The 22518-nt window shown below is 40.6% G+C and overlaps 2 protein-coding genes across 3 annotated transcripts in view; both read left to right on the top strand.

The window, feature by feature from the left end:
• hs6st1a (heparan sulfate 6-O-sulfotransferase 1a) overlaps positions 1-7167 on the top strand; it is a 54145-nt gene extending 46978 nt beyond the window's left edge. Inside the window, exons 2-4 of the mRNA XM_020614032.1 lie at positions 454-676; positions 1798-2046; positions 2883-7167. Of these exons, the coding sequence (XP_020469688.1) occupies positions 454-676; positions 1798-2046; positions 2883-3209 (799 nt within the window). The 3' untranslated portion in view covers positions 3210-7167. The remainder of the gene's footprint in view (positions 1-453; positions 677-1797; positions 2047-2882) is intronic.
• A 6963-nt stretch (positions 7168-14130) lies between these two features.
• uggt1 (UDP-glucose glycoprotein glucosyltransferase 1) overlaps positions 14131-22518 on the top strand; it is a 34707-nt gene continuing 26319 nt past the window's right edge. The window contains exons 1-9 of one of the 2 annotated variants that reach the window (XM_020613973.1): positions 14131-14254; positions 17540-17678; positions 18048-18127; positions 18443-18573; positions 18672-18784; positions 18866-19040; positions 20412-20508; positions 20601-20679; positions 20928-21028. In XM_020613973.1, coding sequence (XP_020469629.1) covers positions 14224-14254; positions 17540-17678; positions 18048-18127; positions 18443-18573; positions 18672-18784; positions 18866-19040; positions 20412-20508; positions 20601-20679; positions 20928-21028 — 946 coding nt within the window. In that variant the 5' untranslated portion in view covers positions 14131-14223. The remainder of the gene's footprint in view (positions 14255-17539; positions 17679-18047; positions 18128-18442; positions 18574-18671; positions 18785-18865; positions 19041-20411; positions 20509-20600; positions 20680-20927; positions 21029-22518) is intronic. The other variant, XM_020613974.1, reaches the window with a different exon arrangement.

The following is a 22518-nucleotide window of genomic DNA, read 5'->3' as shown; positions in this document are numbered from 1 at the left end:
CAGTCTGCAGCCTTCCTCCTTCAGAGTTATGAGGATGCAGAATTAACTGCTGCAGTAAACTGTTGTAAACAGTGCCACCACTTGGACAACTTGGGGCTTACACACGAAGCAGTGCTTGACTGAGAATCCTTTTGCCTCTTGTATCTTCATTTTTACTTGATTGGAACAATCAAGAAATGACTCATTCTCAAAAGGAAAACAAAAAGGCAAAAATCAATAAAATTCACTTTGCAGCTGAAACACTAACACATAGGCTTGTTTTTAAAGGTTTTGTTGCTGCTGTTTATTTTTCTGCCTTCTTTTTATTTTGTTACTGATTGTAAAGATCTATGTCAAAGACACTTTTCTGTGCAAGTAAAAGAAAGTACTTTGTTAGTGTAATTTTCTGCTGTACCTCCCTTTCCCTCATCTCAACTTCTACCTCTGTTTTCTGCTCCTTTTCATTCCCAACAGGAAGTTTTACTACATCACTCTGCTGAGGGACCCCGTGTCTCGATACCTCAGCGAGTGGAGACACGTGCAGCGAGGAGCCACATGGAAAACCTCCTTGCACATGTGCGATGGACGGACCCCGACGCCAGAGGAGCTGCCCTCCTGCTACGAGGGCTCTGACTGGTCGGGGTGCACCCTGCAGCAGTTCATGGACTGTCCCTACAACCTGGCTAACAACAGACAGGTAGGGAGAAAAAGATATTAATACCAATCAACTAAATGATAAACTATAAGCTTATGTTGCCAGGTTATCACATTGGCTGTTACAGTCCTTTGAACCCAGACCAATGCAGTTAGTTCAATAAGTGCTACAGAGAAGGAAAGTGCCCACAAATCCTCAGCCATTCAGCTTTGCTTATGTACTTCTTTTGGACATTTGTGCAGTCCCCTTTCACTGCAAACACTCAAAAGAGCAGCAGACTTCAGTCTCCATGCTGCCATTTATCACTGCTATCTAGCTAACCTGCATCTCCGCACCTGACCTGACTTCGCTCTTGTCTACTCGACTGTTTTGTTTTGTTCATTAATTATAGTGGCAGCGTTGTCAGTGACTACCACAGTGGAAGATACCAAAACCGGGGATTCATCTTTGCAGAAAAATAGATACAATTATTTGGTTAATTTTCACAAGACGCCAAATAAATAGTAGATATGGGTTTCTTAAAAAGAAAGAAGAGATCAGCCAGGTACTGATTTCTTAACACAAACAGTTAAAGGAGAAAATTAAATGTAGTTTTTGATTTCTTACTTTCAGACTTACTCAAAGTCCAAAACATGTCATAGGTATTCAATGAGTTGCACATGTTAGCGTATAGTCTCCCTCCCACACACACATACACAGTTAGGATTTGCCCCGCTAGCCATAAAAACCTCGAATTCACACCTTCTTTTTTGATGCTATCTCAGTCTCCCACTGAAATGTGTTGGCCAGCATATCTCACCTGATCCCAAGGCTATTATTACTCAGGGTCATGTGGCTTATAAATGTTGCACGCACACACACATACATGTGAGGCATCCTGATGGCCCAGCAGGCCGAGGTACACATTGCATTCTTGTGAACTGAAATCAGTATGCAGTCTCTGTCCCTGTACTGCAACACAACAGCTCCAGAGTGCACTCAGGTATATAGTAATCTCTCATTTTTGCGACCGAATGCAGCTGAATATAAACTAGTGTAGTCTAGTTGTTCTGTAATCTTTGACAGTGTCTGTCTTCTTGATTTGAAGTTCTTGATATGAAGAGTGGATACTTTTACTCAGACATCCTCAGATTTCTATCCTCACTTTCTATTCCTGTCTCTAGGTTCGTATGTTAGCAGACCTGAGCCTCGTCGGCTGCTACAACATGTCCACAGTTCCAGAGAAGAAGAGGGCCCAGCTTCTCCTGGAGTCGGCCAAGAAGAACCTGCGAGACATGGCATTCTTTGGTCTGACAGAGTACCAGAGGAAAACCCAGTTCCTGTTTGAGCGAACCTTCAGGTTGCGCTTCATCAGGCCTTTTATGCAGTACAACAGCACACGGGCTGCAGGGGTAGACCTGGACAATGCTACGGTTTGTGCTGCACACACACACAGTAGATGTAACTGTGTACGCAGAGAGCAGAAACAACTGCAGGAAATAACAGCATCAAACTGTATTCACAGTACAGCTGCACTAATAATGCAAATATAGTTAATATAGCTCTTATTATAGAAGTAACAAGGTCCATTGTGTAATTCTAGCATGTATGTCACGTTCATGTGTTTCTTTCAAAAGAGTAAAAATGTCTTATTTTGTAAGACCAGTCGTGTTAAGCCCAAAATATTTCTTTGAAGACAGACACAGCAGCCGCATCACAGTCACAGTTACATATAACAAATATTTCCAAAAGAGGGGGAAAGATTGTGTGAGAAAACAGAGAGGAAAAGAGGAAAAGAGAGACATAGAGAGGAAACATTGTGGTTTTAGATTGCTGTGAAATGAGTTGGAATGACTGTGGCTGTTTAATAAAAACAGCAGCTTCAAACATGTTCTTCACACTTTGATTGGTCCAGTGTGGGCGTTCTTAGGCTCAGTTCCTTGCAAATAAATATATACATATATATCCTCCAGTGCACAGCAGACTGGTGATTTATGCATCAAATCCCGGAGGGAGGACAGAAAAAGGTGTGCCCAGCTGAAAGAGGCTGTGGACTAATGGTTCATATCAAGAAAAAAGAAAAAGTGGTGAAATGGTTTGGAGTCTGACACGTGACAGAGTCTGTGTGTGGTATTTTGAGGAAGAACTAGTGTTCAAAATTAGCTTTTGAATTAAATACCTCAAATGGACTGTATGCAGTCTTCTTCTCCATTCTTATGTGACCCTGAGCTAACTTCTGAAAACATTTCATCTCCTCCCTCCTCGTCAGGTCCATCGTATAGAGGAGCTAAACGAGCTGGACATGGAGCTGTACGACTACGCCAAGGACCTGTTCCAGCAGCGCTACCAGTACACCAGGCAGCAGGAGAGGCGGCAGCAGCGCATCAAGAGCCACATGCAGCAAAGCCACCAGGGCCTGGGTCTGGGTGTCAGCCTGTGGCCCTCCGGCAGCCAGCAGGGCTCAATGTTGACACTGGAGGACAGAGAGATGGAGAGGGAGGAGCGGGAGGAAGGTGAGGAGGGAGGCAGAACAGAGGAGGCGGGCAGCAGGCTTCCCACTGAGGACTACATGAACCAGATCATCAACCGCTGGTAGCAGCAGCATAGGAGCAAACACAGACCTGAATATGTAATGTGAAAATACATATACGTAAACACACACATATACAGAAAGTGTGCGCCTGCATTGAAGACCCAAATGACTTTACCATAAAGTTAGGCTGCACTACTCGGAGTCCAAGTGGTTGCTATGGAGATCTGGGCTTGGTCGATTGCATCAGCTCACATTACTTAGGTTTGTCCAGTTGATATTCCCACCCTCCCCACCCCTCGAGTTTCTGTGCATCTCCTGTCATCACTACAGACTGTGCACAAGAGAGATATTACAAGTTGCTGACAACCGAGTATCTCATCCAGATCTCCCGTCTCCACTCCTCCTCCCTCTGTATTCTTCTCGTTCTCTGTGGCCTGATATGGAGCATGAGAAAAATCAAATTTAGTCTGCGAATTCCCACTAATCCTTGAAAAGAACCAGTCTACTTCCTGGACACACCCCATTTTCAAAGGAACTGGCAAAGCTATGAAAGTGTACTAATGGATAAACTGAACAAAGAAAATGATGGCCTTACATGGGGAAATGAATCTGAAGGAAAGAGCAGATAAAAGTTGGACTGAATTGTGTAATAAAAGCTTTCTGCTTAAAATTAAAAAAAAAAAATCTGCCATTTCATCCATGAACATGCTTTGGTCATGAAATAATGACAGTCTCATTCTCATTTTAGGATGATTTCACTTGTATTTTCCTTCTGTGTTTATGCTTTTTTTAAAGCAGAATTGTAATAACACTGAGACCAATATTGCTGCCTAATGAAAAGTGATTCCTTTGTTTCTTTATTTTTGTTTGTTTTTTAAGTCAAAGCTAATGAATTGGATGGACGTACAATGGACCATAGCCATTACAGAAGCCTTGCATCTCGGGGAGGGGAGTGGCCTGTTTCTCTGTTGAAGGTTCGCAGAGCTCCCGCTGCTTAACAAGTTCATTATTTCTCTTTTTTTTTTTCTCCGTTTTGTGTATGTGTGTGTCACAGTCCTGCAGAGAATGACAGCCAATTACAGAGCTGAATCTCACATAGGTGTGAAGAAATCAAAGGCAGGGAGAGGAGGGAGTCTGCCGCAGGTTGTTGCCAGGAACCGTGCTGTGTGAGCAGCAGACGCTTTAGAAACCTTAACTCAGACAAATGCTCGAGAAGGGAGTTGTGGAAGTACTGGTCATCATGGCAATGTGAGCCCTTAATATAGTGGGTGGCAATTTTAGTTTCTCTTTTTCCTTTGGTTGGTTGGGTTTTTTTGTGTGTGATGCTTTTTTTTTTTTTTTCTTTTTCTAACCAAGAGTAGCGATGGTTCTGAAACAAGCCTCCGTGCCACCTGCTGAAACGGTACACACAGTGCTGGTGACCTGGAGTTCATTGGTGTGACCGGAATTTTGCTTGGTTTTACCGTGAAGACTGGATGGGGTGAGGTAGCAGTGCCTCTATGTATTGAGGTCATAGTCAACATAATTATTGCCAGATGCTATATCTGCATTATACTTCAGTGATTTCTCTGACTACTCGTGTCTGTGCAGATGAGAGTGTGTGTGTGTGTGTAAATAGTATGTACAGTATGCCTGTGATTTGTGTATGCCTTTGTAAATAGTGTGTCTGGCTGAGAGCAGATGTCTGATGGGTTTTGTGAATAACTGGTTTCATGACCAATTATCCTGCCATTTTTAGTGGTAGTGCGCAGGACACCGGTGTCCCCCCAACAGCGTGTCACAGCGCTGTGACCATCGCAGTGATACAAGCCAGTAATACTCCCCTCTGCCCCTTTCTTTAACCTTCCCCCATTGTTTTACTAATCTTAAGTTCATATTTATATTTTTTTTAAATCTGCCTGTGTGACATTTCTTTACATTTAACAGCAAACTCTGCAAGTAGGGTTGGGTTGCAATGGCTGTCTCTATTTTGAAGTGGATGTTCCAGCAAATGATCTGAACCAATCAGCATTTTAATTTATGCATTTGTAATTTGTGTGTTTCTTTTAATATGATGGGTCACACTTGTAGTAGGTGACAGAATTTGGCATAATACCTGTTCTTGCTGGCAAAATATCCACATTTGTTCAACTCTGATGCTAACGAATGTCTTAATTAGCAGTGTAGACAACATTAATGTAGCTTTCACTGGTTAAAACAATGACCTATTTGTAACATCAGCTCTCCATTCATTACTCTGTGATTCAGTAATATTGTGTTTCCTATGTGAAGGGAACACTATAGCTATATTGTTTTAATCCATCAGCAAGTTGTATCTTCAAAGGTATTCTGTGACTCCACAGGTGACAGCTGGCTCCCTGGAAAGATAATGTGTTTGCCCGGAGCCAATTGTGACAGTCTGGCCTGCAAAGCTGACTTATCATGCGTTCCAGCACAGTGGAAGTCTCTGGAGAGTTTCTGTCTCAGTCTGAAAATAGCTGCGGAGATGCAACTTGCTACTGGATAATAAAAAGATAAAAATTACTAGTTGACTGTTGCCCCAAGGTTTACATAAAATATGACTGTGTGACAAAATCACAGTTGCAGGTCTCTGTGTGCACTTGGCCAAAGATTGTTTATTATGGAAAGGAAACCTCATTCTGTAACATCATTCTATAACTGAGTGAACTGTGTGGTTTTGTAGTTTAACAAGGCCAAAAGAGTAGCGATACATCTCTGCAGAAATTTTCTATCTGATTAGTTGAAGGTGTCTCATTAATTTGAGGAGCATCTCAGTTCAACCTTTAGCAATATGTTTTAAAAGTATCAACCTAAGAGAAACCTCCAGAATTTAACATTTCATCTTGTTTTCAGGTTGAAGTGTGTGTTTCAGATAACAAACAATAGCTTGTAAATGTTGAAATCTAAGCCTAGTCAGATTGGATAGTGGATGTGGATTTGATAAAATGCTACTGAAACCCAATCCTATCTACACACAAATCATCTGAGGAATAAAACCAACAAGAAGGTGCAGAACAGAATGTAAAAATGGGAAGAGAAAAAAGTCACGTGACAGCATGTTTATACTGAATTCTGTCCAGCCTGTGCCTTCCAATGGGAGGTTTGCTACATCCTTGGTATTGACATGTTGTATCCCATTGTTAACAATAGTTTTTTGTTTTTGTTTTTTTAAGTAGAAAGGAAGGGGAGACCAACAATTTACTCCCCCACCACCCTTGCTAAATTTCAGCTAATTACCCTGGATCCTTCCTTGTCTCTTTTTGATCAGCCCCTTTTGAATCAGGGATGATTTATGACGGGAAGGAGAGAAGAACAGGGGGTTGTGGGTGGAGGGATGATGAAAGGTTTTGGGATACATCCAGATTCATAATGCTGCTTTTTGCGTGGCCTTCAAAGTAATGCAATATGCACGGGGAAAAATGTCTACAGAAAGGAAAATCTCCCTTTTTTCATTTGTATTAACTCACCTTTCATTGTCTTTTTGAAACTGGAGACCTGAAAAAAAAAAAACTGCAGCTCTAGGCGTTTTGCCCACAACCTCTTTTTCAGTCAGACTTCTATTAGACTATGTTTTGGCTCCAGACTAATATCTGGCACCCCATTAGTGGTTAAAAACAGGACACAAAACTAATTCTTTTGTGTTTTATTTTCAGCGTTCCAGTGTCAAGTGACCGTCAGACCTAAAGCACTGCTCAAAAATACTCCTGAATAATGTGTGGAAGAAAAACTCCTTTCGCTGAAATGATTCCAGTAAAGCTATGCTGAAATATTTTGTCTCATCGCTATGTATATCTGATGTCTTAATGTTTCATTTGTGACAGTAAAAGCAAGCCAGGTGTCACTGACATCATCATCCTCCTTCTTTTTTAAAGATGTGTTAGAGAGAGCGTGATAGAGAATTGTTCTTTTGGATTGGTGTGCAGACTGTCACTGGCTCCTTCTGTATGCATCATTCTGGGATTGTTTCTTATGATTGCAAAAATGAATCATCAAGCCACCAATTAAAATATTTCATTTTTACAGACCTGACTGTGTTGTGGTTGTCACTGCATATCATTTGTGATGTTTCCCACTCTGTCAAGCATACAGTCACAAAAACATCTCTCCTTTTGATTTTTTTTATTTTTTATTTTTGTATTTATTTGTTTATTTTTTAGATGGAAATTACATCCAAGTTACTGAACTTGAAATGCACCACATATTTATTTAAGACTCACTCTGTGATTCTATTTATTTATTATTTGACAGCTTGTGTGGGAGCTTTGCCCTTCAGGTTTCTACTTCTATCCACAGGCCAATCAGTAACTAGAGGACATTCCTGCCAGTCGTCTATACTAACCACAGGACCGTGAGACTTTACCCCCCACAATCCACCTGCCCAACGACAGCCCCAGCCCTGTCAACGGTGATCTACAGCCTAATCCAATCTGCAGACACTGTAGTTTAGCCTGACACAGAAATACACTTCTGCTTCTTCTTTGATTACTGGGACCATTATAAATATGATTCCTGTCCTTGGCTGAGCAGGCAAGGGAGAGGGAGGAGAGCACAGGCCTTCAACTAACCTCTGCCCCCCAAGGGAAGGCAGAAAAATAATTTGCATGGATATTGACAAACAGGCATGAGCCATCGGCATGACGAGAGCAAGGGTATAAGGGAGATGAGGAATCAGAGAGGACTTTTATGCAAGACAGGAGGAAAAAGAGGATGTTTTTGTGGCTGGTATGAGCAGAGATTGAGAGAACTGAGGGGGGAGCGAGAGAAAAGGGAAAGGCTGTGGAGCTTCTCTGGCAGCTGGTACATGCTATACAGGGCTGAACGCAATCTTTAATCCTCCCCATCGCTCTGGGTCACTGTCATTTCAAGTGCAGCTGGACTAAACAAACAATAATGGCTTAGCTACTGCAGAGGGCTGCACAGCTTTTGTTTGGCTGAATATGTGCATGTGAGTGTTCGATAGAAAGTGCGTGCTCACTCCTGCAGTGGGAATGGGAATCCAGCTCAATAATTATATGGGCTCTGGCTGCGGTCCATCATTAGGAGGTCATACCGGCTGCAGCTCCTCATCACTGGTCCCATGCTTCTTTCATGCAAACAAAGAAACTGGCATTATTGTTGTTTATTTTCAGTGTGGAATTCTGCAGATAAGTTTAAATTGAGTGCCTCTCTTACATTCATCAAAGCCAGGCTATTGTAGTTCTGGAGGATTGCCCTGTTGGCAGTGGCACTGCTTATAGTGGAGTTTGGTCTTTTGTCTCTGGTTGAGTCATTTCCAGCAGGGCCATGGCTTAGACCTTCATCATCAAATATACAATATGAATAAATCTCTATACACAAACAATTTACAGTGTTTCACTACCCTGTTTTATCAAAAAGTAAACAGAGAGCAATGACAGAGCATAGTCCAGTGTGGGAATGCACATTTTTCTTTCAGCAATAAAATAAATATGATTAGATTGGACGTCTGGGGCCATTATCTGACCTTCCGCTCTAGGTTTGACTAATCTCCCAGATAAACACCAAATCAACCCTCATGATATTCAAGGGTGAACAGAAGAATTCAACCTCCCGGGCAGACAGCACTCTGCTATGGAGCTCCAACAGACTGACACCAGTAGGAGTCTAGTCTGAGGAGTCCCACAATCCCATTAAGCTCTGAAATGTTTGTTTACTATGTTTTTAGGTGGTCCAGAAACTCAGGAAGAGCTCCTCCACTGCAAGCTTATTAACCTCTGCATAGCAAAAAAAAATCTGACAAATCACAACAAACATCATCTTGACCTTATTATTATTATTATTGTTATTAAGGAAAAACCCAACACATCCCCCTGGAGCAAGCACTTGACAACAGTGGGGAGGAAAAACTCCCTTTAAAGGAAGAAACCTCTGACAGACCCCGGCTCTTGGTGGGCGGCCTTCTGCCTCAACCAGTTGGGGTGAGTGGATAGAGGAGAGACAAAAGAAAAGCAACAACACACAAGAAACACAACAACAAACAATCAAACACTGGGCAGGTTGATGTGGCCAGCGACTGCTCATCAGAAACAGAGCTCCAGAGCTAGGGATACCCACAGAAAGGTACAGAGAGAGAGAGAGGACACACTACGGGAGAGAGGAGACACAAGGTTAATGACATGTAATGGTGGCATATAGAAGCATAGGGAGGGGAGGGGAGGGGGGGGAGAGGTGAGGAGAGGAGAGGAGAGGAACGCAGAGCATCATGGGGCCCCCCAGGAGCCTAGGCCTATAGCAGCATAACTAAGGTGAAGGCTCAGGGTCACCTGATCCACCCTAACTATAAGCTTTATCGAAAAGGAACGTCTTAAGTCTAATCTTAAAGGTAGCGAGGCTCTGCCTCCCACTCTACTTCTGTAGATTCTAGGAACCACAAGTAGACAAGCACTTAGAGCGAAGTGCTCTGTTGGAATGAGAAGGCCTGAGGCCAGAACAGAGTTTAAAATCCTTATCCTAACATACAAAGCCCTTAATGACAATGCTCCATCGTATCTTAAAGACCTCATAGCCTTGGGATGACATATTCTTCCTGCTGTAATCAGGTTTCAGTAAGACACAGATCAATGTGATGTTCATTTATCAAATCATTCACTAACAGCACTTTAGACATGGGAGGTCTGATATTTAATAGTCCACATTTGATTGCCCTGTTATTTTGTTCTATAAGAGGAGCAGTCTTAATTTTAATTAGGTTTGTATGAATAACTCCTCTTGAGTTGACTTTTGATTTATATAATTTAGGTGGTTGGGGGTGGACACAGTCTCTATGAGGTACTGGGAGTTTTGGGTGGGTAGCAGCTGCAAAGAAACAGCAGAGAGGTGTGTAAGACTGCGACCCTGTGACCTGGACTCAACTCTGGGTTGTGTAATTTAGCTGGTAAAATAAGATCGTCCAGGTGCGAACTGTCACCCAGCCACCTGGCTGAGCTCCCAGCCACTCAGAAAGCACTGGGGGGCGGATAGCTTGGGCTAAGCTACGTCTAGGAGGCTCCACACCGGCTACATAGGCCTGGCTAGCTGGGCTGTTTTCCATGGTGTTTTCCACACTTCCAATTCGGCGAGCCTCACTTCCAGTGCTGCTAGCATCCAACATTTATTACAAGTACTATTATCGCTAAAGGAGCCAGAGGAATAACTGAACATGCGACACTCCGAGCAACAGGAAGAGGGGGAAGAGGGGGAAGCCATTGCTCTTAACTAAGCCAGTAACTTAGCTAGCTTCTAAGCTAGCTGACGTAAAGTAGCAAGTTAAATTTGGTAATTAGCAAGAAATTCTGTAACACATGTGCTTAATTAGTGCAGGTGTATGTCATGGCTCAAAATTGGCTGATGTTCAGATAAACCTAGAAATTAGTGAGCTTAATCTGTAAACAATCTGGTAGCAAGCACAACATGGTACAGGCACAGGAAAAAGGAAGTGAATGCAATTACAGCAGGAACAGGAAACAGCAGTCCTCATGATAAATGTTGATGTTGGAGAAATGTAGCAAGATACAAATCCTGGTTCAGGCGCACACACGAGAGCATAAAAAGAAAACTCTAAAGGGTGTACACAAAAACTTTTCCTTTTGCTAAATAAGTGTGTTTATGTACATGTATATATTTTACAAGGTAACTAAAACCGCCCTCTTTTCCACCTATGCAATTCAATATTTGAATCCAAATCAGCCCAGCATTTGGTGGCTGTAATGTGGTGAATTAGCTACATGTAGGAGACCCAGGCTGACCCCCATTATACAGTCAGGGACACATTTAATTAGTGGCAACTCACGTGAAACGACAAAATGTATTAATATTAATAGAGGTTTAATTGAGGTCGTTTTGGTTCCCCGTTGAGGCTTTCAACCTCTAAAATGGCTGACGTGTGATAGTGTGAGGAGAGGAAGACTACTACTCAGGTTCACCATTTTGCATGTGACCCCCACAGAAGATGGCAACCACATCCCATACTTCATCTGAAGATGTCACCTTCTTGACAGATGAACAGACCTTATGGGCAGCATAGATGTGTGAGTGTGTATGTGAAGTGGGTTTAACGTTATTCCTGGGGAATGTGAGTACTTGGTTTGTCCTGTTACATTGTGTGTGTATGTATGTGTGTGTGTGTATGCATGTATCTACATGTGCATGGCGCCTGCACATGCACTTAAAAATGTGAAGGTCAAATTCAACAGGATAATTAATGTTGTTGCTTTTTTTATAATGTTAAATTAAACCCTGGAACTACTCCCTCTGGAGGATCAGCTGTCCAATTTAATTTAGGCCGCAGAGCGAGTAAATGAAAACGCAATACCCATGCCTTCACACCCTGGGACAGTGTCTCCGTGTCATTCATGTTCTTTTTATCAAGACCGCAAAATAGCTTGACAGGGAGCCTGGCATGGTGTGCCAATTTGCCCCAAAGGGACAGTCTATCAAAAAGATATAGAATATCACACAATCTCAAGGTAAAAATTAAAAAAATGAACCCCGAGAATCTCGGGGGGCCCTTTGCCAAATGAGAGGGATTTCAGTTTCTCTTATTTTTTGTTAGCCTACCACATAGCAAATTACTTACTCTAAATTCAGGATTTATTTCCCTTGGCTATTACATTGTGCATACAGCAAATCTCATTTCCTCAAGCTGCTTTTCAAATTAATACACACTGTTTCCTCAAAACAAGGTCCCAAATATATATGGATCATCTACACTTAGGTACTCTGCATGCACTGACTAATACATGCACAGGTATACAAACCCTTGTCCCTACTCTTTAAAATTTGCTCCACCTTTACCAGCTGCAACATTGCAGTGATGTTGGCTCCACTATAATTCAACAATAATTATATGCCAATAATATACATTACTGTACTTTTACCCCTTTTTAAGGGAAATCCCTCCTAAAATGTTATTCATGTAATTATATCTACAATATTATACAACACAGATTTAATATGAGAGTTTATATGATTTATGTCATATTAATTTGCTATGTAATTACATACAAAATTATTTATTTAATAGAAAATTATAAAATATTGTAGTTGTTAGTACTCAGATCCTTTCTTAAGCAGAAGTAGAAATAAAGTATAATAACAGAGTGTAAAAATACTCCACTACAAATTAATGTCCTGAATGAAACTTTTACTAAAGTAAAAAATTATTAGCATCAAAATATATTTGAAGTAAATGTATTTAATATGTATAAAGGCAGATCTCACAGTAATGTATATTATTGGCATATAATTATTGTTGCATTATAGTGGAGCCAACATCACTGCAATGTTGCAGCTGGTAAAGGTGGAGCAAATTTTAATTTTAATCTTATATGCTTATAATTTGAATTATTTTACATACTGTTGAGTAACTTGTAACTTTCTCACTGGGGATCAATAATGTCTCGTGATGATGCTGCATTTTGAATTATTAATCTGGTTTTCAAAGTAACTAGACATCAAATAAATGTAAAGGAATAAGACAAAAGATTTAGGTCTGTAATTTAATGAATTCAAAGTATGATGTAGCAGGAAATATAAATCCTCAAGTAATGTAAAAGGACCTCCAACATGTATCTAAAACATTTATCCATTTGTTTTAGTCATGTGAACATATCCAGAAATTTTGAAAAGAAATCCACTCTGTGATCCAGGAAATTACTGGTTAACAGTTTGCAATGTCTTCATCACTTTATGTTTTAAATCATAAATCAAAATTTTCTGATGCAAACACCAAATTCCTGTTGACAGTGCTTTCATTTCTGGCTCAATGTATTTTATTGTGATGGTCTACCCCACATGTTCCTATGGTTGACATGTGGATATCACAGATATTGGATCATCCCCCTGTTGAGAAACTGACTCATGATCTTAATCATAAATCACATAAATTCTGGAGACCCTGGAAACCTTTGCACTCTTTTTGTTACTCTTACACTTGTGTGTGTAAATATAGATTTTACTGCCCTAAACAAATTAAGTTATGTTTAAGATGATTTGTCCTTTAACTTATACAAATAATTGAACCCTGCTAAACTGAAATGATATTAGATATAGCCTACATAACAATCCAGTAACGAGCTCTGTGTGTGGTAACACCTGTGAGTGGTTTGTGTAATGGCATAGGTTGCCTGTTTTCCCACCTGATGACCCTGTAGACTTGCCTTCATTTTTACACATACATGTAATTTATAATGGCATTACTAATAATACAATTTTCTGAGTCAGAGGGGTTGTTACTGGTGTAGTTTTCTTCTGACTGACAATCTTGAAATAATTGACAACTGAGCAGGCCTGGTTCTCAGGTGTGTTTGCCTATGAGTCAGCTGGGCCAGCCACTGTATAACCCAAGCAAATGCATTACAGATATTATATGTGTAAATAGTTGCTCTTTGCTTGGGTAAGGATAGAATTCAAGCATATTCAGATAGGTTAGTGTTGGAGAATAGTGTCACAGGCAATGGTGTTTACAAAATCATTGTATGAGCATTTTAGGTTAGGTTAGGGTTGGAAAATGGTGTTGTTTATTATGGGGCCCTGAAGATTTATGACAGCATGGTTAACCCCTCTTTAAGGCCAAATAATAGTTAAACGTCACTTAACTTGAATACAGTGCTTCCTTAGGAATGCTCACCCATTTGCTGGCTCATGTAACTGTGTATTAACTACTTGCATTTTTGATTATGATATAGCCCAATTACATTTAAAAAGAAATATTATTGTGATATTCTAAGAGCAGCAAAATACAAGCACTTATTGGCAACAAAATGCCTTTGCTTTAAATGCCCAGTGCTGGTATTAGTGTCTAAAAAGTGAACATTTTAATAGAGTATATAAATATTACATTTTATTATGTTTTCTGTTAGTTTGGGAGACAGGGGTTAGGCAGCAAAGTTAATTGCTTAGGTTTAATTTCCCCACACTTCAGTTTTTAATTATCTCTCAGTGAAATGTTCTGTTTTGTGTTCAAGACACGTTTCGGTGCAGTTAAGTTTAATGCTCGGAGGATTTCAGTAATTTAGATCAGGCAACAGTTGTAGATACCTAATTCAGCTGGCAGCTAGGACCCACCCACTCCCAGTAGATCATGGATGCAGGAAGCATCGGTGCCGGCTTCGGTGAGAATAAATTATTATTTCTTTTTTGGCTTGTGATGAAGCTGTGAATAACTGTATTCAGTGCTGGTTATTATTCCTTTTCCAAGACTTTCAGTCACCATGAGTAAATGGAAACTAATAAAATCAGGTAGCTTCAATTTTGCCTCGGTTAGTTGTCTAGCTCCTGCGGCTTTTACCTAACCTAACTTCCTTTTCAGGTACGTAAGGGTTAGCAGCTGTGTGCTCACCGACTCTTTACGGATTCTGGATGTGAAAATAACTGGCATTAAGGCTGTTTTAGGCCATTTAAACATTAACATATGGTGAAGTTAGCAGCTATCGTTAGCTTATGATCCGAGCTAATGTAACCTCTCTTAAGATTGTCATTGAAACAGGATGTCAAACTGAGATCTCATTGGATAGAGGAGACACGCTGAACTTTCCTATTGGACAGAGACCATCGAGCGTTTTGTTTACTAGTGAAGTTCCGTAGTCTATCAGTAAGATAGATTCTCTTATCCCTTAGGTTCCCATCCTCCGCCTTCACTTAGACCAAATTTCTTGTATCCAGATACACCCAGATTATTTTTAATTATCTGGTTGAATTAATTAGTTAGGCGTACCCTGGCAAAAATAAAATAAAATAGATACAATAGAATACAGTTAAATGCTGTTTGGGCCTTACTGACCCCCGATCTTTCATCCCCTCTATGTATGTATGTTCTTTATTAAACCCAAGTTTCAGTCATGTACAGTGCACACACTAGTAGACTATAAGGGGCCACAGGTGCACTTTGCATCAGTTAGTTTGTGGTAATTTGATTCAGCACAGCTTTATTTGAGATTGTGCACCATATAAGCACATTTGAAACAGTTACATTCCTAAAGCTCATTTTAGCTCATCTTCAAGACAGGATCCTGTAGAACTTTTAAGGATAAGGATAATCACCTTCATTTGGCCAAGTATGTCACACACAAGGAATTTGTTTCCGGTACAGAACCGATGGCAGCCATCTGCGGTGCCAACTCAACCGATGGCTCTAACCATCGGGGGCAACGGGGAGGTTCAGTGTCTTGCCCAAAGACTCAAACTTTCAACCTTGTGGTTGGGAGACGACTGCTCTACCCACCGCACCACTGTTGCTTCTCCAACTTGCCAGAGTTCTTCTGTGGAAACTGTCTGTGTCTTTTGCCTCTTCATGTCATCCCTGATTGAAGTCAGTGATGTTGAGATCAGGCCTCCTGTGGGGTCCAGACCATCTGTTGCAGGACTCCTTGTTCTTGTTGCTAAAGATAGTTCTTTATGACCGGCTATGTGTTTAGGGTTGTTGTTATATTGCAGAATATATTAGGTATCAGCCAGATGCCTTCCTGATGGTGTGGCGTGATGATAAAAATGTAAACACCTAAACATCTGAAGTGCCTAAAACGTTTTCACAGCACTATATAACTTATAAATGAAATGATTAGTTGATGGACAAAGAATAATAAGCACCCATTTTGATCAGTTATATTTTTTAGGCATTTTTTAAGAAAAAAGGTGAAAAAAATTTGATTAACACCTTGAAATGAACAGTTTTGCTGCATTTCTGCATCAAATATTCTAAACTATGTTTATCTCTGCAAAGCTGTAAGTGGAGTTTGTTTTTGTTTTTTTGCTATTTATTGTTACATTTTGTAGGTTAAAATATTAGTCAAGTAAGAAAAAGTTGACAGATTAATTGAAAATGAAAACAATCATTAGTTGCTGCCATAATGTGACTGTTACGGGGAAAACTGAGGTCTTTAATTAGTCGGTGTGCTGCAGGTCAGCTGAAGATGCAGCAATTTACAAAAAAGACAAACACATAATTCAACATAAAAACAAAGTTTTTGCTAATTAAAGAAATTGAATTGTGTTTAAATGGAGCAGTTATTTTGAACATTTTGCTCTGGTAATTACCAGCTGGTCAACACAACTAACTAAACTCAAAAAGGTGTTTCAGAGCTTTGTCTCTATTTACCCTATAATTAGTGCCAAGTGACATTGTTCTTTCCAGGAGACATCCTTGGTTATTATTGGGAAATTACACATTTCTAAAATAAGGTGCTACAAAATGTGCAAGTAATCAAAGTGCCAGAAACCAACCACTTGCTTTGCCTGGTTGGCAATCCAGCCTCGTCTAGATCCAGCTGAGATGGACTGTAGCCACTGTTTGAGAGATTTTAGATTAGTCCATTGTAGGACTGGGTAGCATTCCAAGACTTTGATACTGGTTCCTAAATTATACTTTTATTGATGCCAGTTATATACAATCAATTTAAAAATACATGCTCATTTTGGTGCAGATCATTCTTATTATTTTTCAGTTCCTTGGCATTTTTGTGCACTCAAAGCAGTTTCATAAAAAATCAAACCTATTTACCACAACCTTAACTTCTGTTAATGCTGACATCATTAAATAAAAATGTAGAAAAGAATTTATCAATACTTCATGGTAATGAAGTAATTCAATCGCTGCTATAAAAGTATCGAAGTTTGATTTCCAGCACTAGTTCAGTGTCACCAATGCTGCTTTTGTTCCATTTATAAACAGAGTGTGGATCCCCAAACTGAGCCTGACAGGACCTATCATTACTCGAATATTTGTGCCGGGTTTCGGTCAGAGACTTAGAAGCTACGTTCATCCCAGGTCATGTTCAGATACGTAGTTTAAACGTTAGGATACACGGCTGGAGCAAACAAATTTCGTATGATAAGGGGGAAAACACCATATAAATTCAACTCCGTCATGCTTGGGTTGGGTTTGGACATTATATACTATAAGCTTGTCAGGTCTGTGCTGGGTTTGGATGCGATCTTGGGCACGGGTGAGGTTCAAATATGTCAGACAGAAATGCTGTGCGCACAACATTGGGCACACAACATTTGGGGCCGACTGTGGTTCAATGGGTAGAGCAGACGTCTCCCAACCGGAGGGTCGGCGGTTCAAATCTCAGTGCCTGCACACTATGTGCAGAAGTGTCCTTGGGCAAGACACTGAAATCCCAAGTCGCCCCCAATGGTTAGAGCCATCGGTTGAGTTGGCGCCACAGATGGCTGCCATCGGTTTTGTACCGGAAACAAATTCCTTGTGTGTGTAACATGCTTGGCCAAATAAAGGTGATATGCAGCCTGATCTATGCTCTATAAACAAGGGCTGAGCTTGCTGTCTCCTCTCTGCTTCTGTATCACATATTCTCACTCGTATTATCTTGTAATTCCAATGAGTCTTCATCTCATTTTTCACCGCTCCTACCTAATGTCTCCCTCCACTGTTTTCCCAGACGTAGGCATGAGGATGTGGCTTCTCTGTGTCCTGCTTTTGGTGCTGCCCTCAGCAGTGTCTGCGGGTGCAGACTCCAAAGCTGTCACCACCACCCTCACAACCAAATGGGCTGATACCCCCCTGCTGCTGGAGGCCAGGTACAACACCCAACAGTGCATTAGCAGATATTTGGCCGCATTACATCTAACATTAAATTTCGAGAGCAGATAATAGATGAATCAATGTCCTGAGGGCTGGTAGGGTCATTACTGAAACTGTCCTCTAAGTGAGTTTAAACTTCTTTATCGCTGATGTGTCCTTGAGCAAGATGCTGAATATTTAAAGGCTTCATATGCTGTACTCTTTGCTGGAGCTGGCCCTGTGCTTTGGCTATGGCAAGCAAAATGTTCATTTTTCACCCAAATGTAACTTTACAGCTGGCAACAATAAATTTGCATATGGTACACAAACTGTGTCGTATGTACATGCACATCTTACGAAACTGCCACTTATATTTTGTTCCTCAGTGAGTTCCTGGCAGAGGAAAGCCAGGAGAAGTTCTGGGACTTTGTTGAGGCCAATCAAAACATAGAAGGACAGCATGATGGTAAAGTAAAGCTGCTTCATCCTCTCTAGACCAGTTTTCACTTTTAGTATCTGTGCTGCAGCAGAATTTATGATGTGTATGAAAGCCTCTTGGCAGCAAATGCAGTGCCAGCGTTTTGATCAAGCACATATGCAAGCAGTAAGATGATAGAATAGAGCTGCAGACTATATTTCTGTTTGGTTTAATTGTGTCTCTGCAGTGTTAAAACAGTTGAACTATAAATCCCGTGACAGAGTTTAAGAGGCAGTATCTGACAGTTGAATAAATGGACAGAAACAATCATGACTATATGAACCTATCTGTATGTCCCTGCAGACACAGATCAGGCCTACTATGACCTGATTGTGAAGAAAGCCAGTGCTTTGCTCAGCTCCATCCAGGTGAACATGCTGAAGTTCGCCCTGTCCCTGAGAGCCTACTCTGCAACAGTACACTCCTTCCAACAGGTACAAGGAGGATGACTTAAATTTTGTTTTTGGAGGCTTAAACATGCATAATACAGGTAGGGACTTGTCAAATGTCAACTGATCCTTCTGATTTTTAGATAGCATCCGGTGAGCCTCCTCCATCTGGCTGCTCAGCTTTTTTCAGCGTCCATGGGGAGAAGACATGTGATGCAGAAAGTTTAACAGCGCTGCTGAAAACTGCAGCTGAAAGGTAACTAAAGACATACATACAAGAATGGATGATAGTTCTAAATGATTAAACTAAGGACTGACCTCACTGTCTTTCATTCAGGCCAAAGCCATACCTTTTCAAAGGTGATCACAAATACCCAGGATCAAACCCAGATGCTCCTGTTGTGATTCTGTATGCCGAGTTTGGAAAGCCAGATTTCCAGAGGCTTCATGAAATTATCTCATCCAAAGTCTATGACGGCCTGGCGACTTACGTGCTCCGCCATTACATGGCAGTAAGTGTTTCTCACACACAAGAAAAAGATTTAGTTGATGCATACAAATACAATTCACAGTACATTGTGATATGGGTTATAGAATTTCAGTTTCACTGTCTATACATGTGGTAAATGAGGGACATGCATTGAAAAAGCATTGTTACTTTGGTCTAATAGAAATGATAAGGTTATACTACATAATTAAGATTAGATTGAAATAACGAATTGACAGAAAATTGTTTGGCAATCATTTTGATAATCAAATAATTGTTTTTATGTTAAGCAAAAGTTAATTGGTTCTAGCTTTGCAAACGTTAATATTTGCTGGTTTGGATAGTAGAAGTGTTTTCACATTTGGTCAAACAAAACAAGCAATTAGTGTAAGTCAGTCCAGGCTTTGGAAGAATGTGATTATTTTTGAGATTCTTATACCTAATAATAATCAAATCACATTTGTCATACTAGGAAATGTGTTGTTCTTATACGTAGAGGGTTGTCAGGTGAAATTCCAAATATTATTTAAGGACAAGTCATGAAAAATTGTCAAGCAATTGTCTTTTCCCTCTGTACAGTCTAGTAGTTGTGCTGGGCAGCCCCCACATAAATTCACTGTATGTGCCTTTTATTAAACTTGAGGGAAGATGATGATTTAAAAGTACTTGTGTTCTTAGTTATTCTTAACTTTAGAGAGAGAGAGAGAGGGAAAAAAAAAACTGCAGTTTAATAGGGCTCCTCATTTACACCTGGGATGAAAAGCGCTTCTCCAATTTATCATGTCAACTTAAAGTCGGATAGCTTCTGTCCTTACATGCAAAGTTTTCCCCTGTAATTATGCTAAATTATTCCCACCATCTGTTAGTTAAGCATGAAGTCTCAGGCACTGGGGAGGTTGTAACACTTAACACTTCTTTTTTACTTCAAATCTTGAGGCCACTGAGGAGACAGTGAGTGTCTTCTTCCGCACTTAGCAAGCAACAGCTGGTTGTCTGTACTTGAAAGCTGTGAACCAGTGTGCACATGTCTTGTAGCTTTTTCTACTGTAAGTAGGATTAATTTTTTTACAACAGAGATGAAGTTGAAAACAAAGATGGTAACAACAGTAGGAGCCACTTGGGTAAACATTTTCCTGCTTACTTAGTTGTATATATTGGGAACGTGATTAAATTTGACATCAGTTCAAGCTGCAGTAAAATGAGTAAGACAGCTAGATTGGTGTTTAAAAGACAACTTTAGTCAGTGCCTTTTGAATGCATTTACACATACATTTAAGCCCTCACTGAATACATCCTCAAGAGGCGTGTCAAGACACATCATGGGATGTGACACACTTGTATTAGGGACAAGGATGACTTCTTATTTATAGTGCTTCCCTTTTTTTTTAACCTCTAGAATCCAAGTGGAAAGAAAGTGTATCTTTCAGGATATGGCGTGGAGCTGGCCATCAAAAGCCAGGAGTACAAGGCAAAGGACGACACACAAGTCCAAGGTGCACACAGAAAAGAGCACACACATGTCTACAGTGGTGTAATCCCAGAGGAGTCCTGATGCCAATGACAAGTTAATTGATTGTGATTTCAGGGGCGGAGGTGAACACCACAGTGATCGGAGAGAACGATCCAGTGGATGAGGTCCAAGGATTCCTTTTTGGCAAACTCAAGTGAGTGGCTCTGTGTCAGGCTGTGATACAAATTCAAAGCTTAGATTAGCTCCAGGAACTGCACCACACTGTCACTGGCCAAGCTTTTGTTTTTCTACAGTTTCTTCCCTGAAAGTATAACCCTTTATCTCAGAGAAGCCAACCTGAAAATTCACCAGTTGTTTTATGAATTCAATTGCTTTCTCATAATTAGTAGTGTGGACTTTTATCAGATTTACTTACTCTCGTTTCTGTCCTTCTTTGCCCAGGAGCATCTACCCAGAGCTGAAAGAGCAGTTAAAAGAGTTAAGGAAACATTTAGTAGAAAGCACCAATGAAATGGCACCCCTCAAAGTTTGGGAAATGCAAGGTAAGTCTCCTTCCAAAATGTATTCCACTCTCTCCACCGTCACTTCGGTTATTCTTTCTGTCTGCCTCTGTAATATGATTGGTTGTGTCGATACAAACAGGCCACACAGGAAGTGACTTCTTATGTGTTGGTAAGACATCAGTTATGAGTTATACTGAATAGACTGACAGGAGAAAGACGAACCTGTAAAACTGGCAGACCAAACTTCAAGAGTGATAACAGTGGCAGGAATTCTTAAACTTCGAGGGAATTTATGAAGGGATAAGGGATTTTATGATCTTGTATCCTCAGTATTCTGGCTGCGCTCTGGGTTTATTAGCATCATAGGTACAGCTAATAAAATATTAATTATCAATGGCAAAAATCTCAAATCTCAGCTGTTGTTTGAGGCCTTTCTGTCCTTCCAAGTTCATAAAAATCTGGTCACAGAAAGTTTTAGAGATGCCTTGCTCAGCCCACCACCAAAATAGTTAATGAAAAAAAAAGTGGTCTTTACTCTATGTTTCAATTTCAATTTTATTTGTATAGTGCCAAATCACAACAAAAGTAAGGTTTAGACCTTACCATCATCATCGTCATCATCATCATCATCGAGGAAAACCCCCCGAAAAAACCTTTAAGCAAGCACTTGGCGACAGCGGGGAGGAAAAACTTGCTTTAATGGAAGAAACCTCCGACAGACCCCAGTTATTGGTGGGTGGCTTTCTGCCTTGACCATTTGGACTGTATTTGTGGTGTGTGGAGAGAGAAAAGAAAAGCAAAAAGACACGACAAACAATCAAACACTAGGCAGGTTGATGTGGCGGGTGACTGGTCATCAGAAATGTAGAGCTCCAGAGCCAGGGATACCTGCAGAAAGGTACAGGTAGAGAGAGAGGAATAACTATGGGAAAGAGGAGACACAAAGTTAATGACATGTAATGCTGGCATTACATATCTTTCCAGGCTAGAAAAAAAACTCATCTCACTTGGTGGTGCACCACCTCCTTTCCAGTTTTCATGATGCCTGCCCCAGAGAGCAGAGCTGCAAGCTGTATTTGCAGCCTCCTCTGTTTCACTGCCTTCTTTATCAGAGGGGCAACAGTATCAAGTGTCTCTATGGGGTACTGGGAGTTTTGGGTACGTATCAGCTACAAAGAGACTGAAGAGAGGCGTGTAAGACTGCGACCTCTTCTCAACTCTGAGTTGTCATAATTTGGGGTGGCTGTGGCTCACGAGGTAGTTTTAATTTTAACCCGGTTCTTTAATCTGAAGGCCCCAAGAAGTAACACTCAGGATACTGAAATCAGCTTTAAGTAGATTTATTTTCTTCTGGTTAGATGCAGAGTTATTACAGCGCTGGGCTCTAAGAGATGACAAGTCTCCAAGAGCATAGATCATCACAAAACGTTTACATTTATCTTCTTGGCTGGGACTGCCCTGTACATGGGTGGTACAACATATGTCAACATTCTAGAATGTTCATATAGGCAGTATGTGTGTGTGTGTGT

This window comes from Monopterus albus, unplaced genomic scaffold, assembly GCF_001952655.1.
Source record: "Monopterus albus unplaced genomic scaffold, M_albus_1.0 scaffold141.1, whole genome shotgun sequence".
Taxonomy (NCBI): Eukaryota; Metazoa; Chordata; class Actinopteri; order Synbranchiformes; family Synbranchidae; genus Monopterus; species Monopterus albus.
This window is presented reverse-complemented; position numbering and strand designations above follow the sequence as displayed.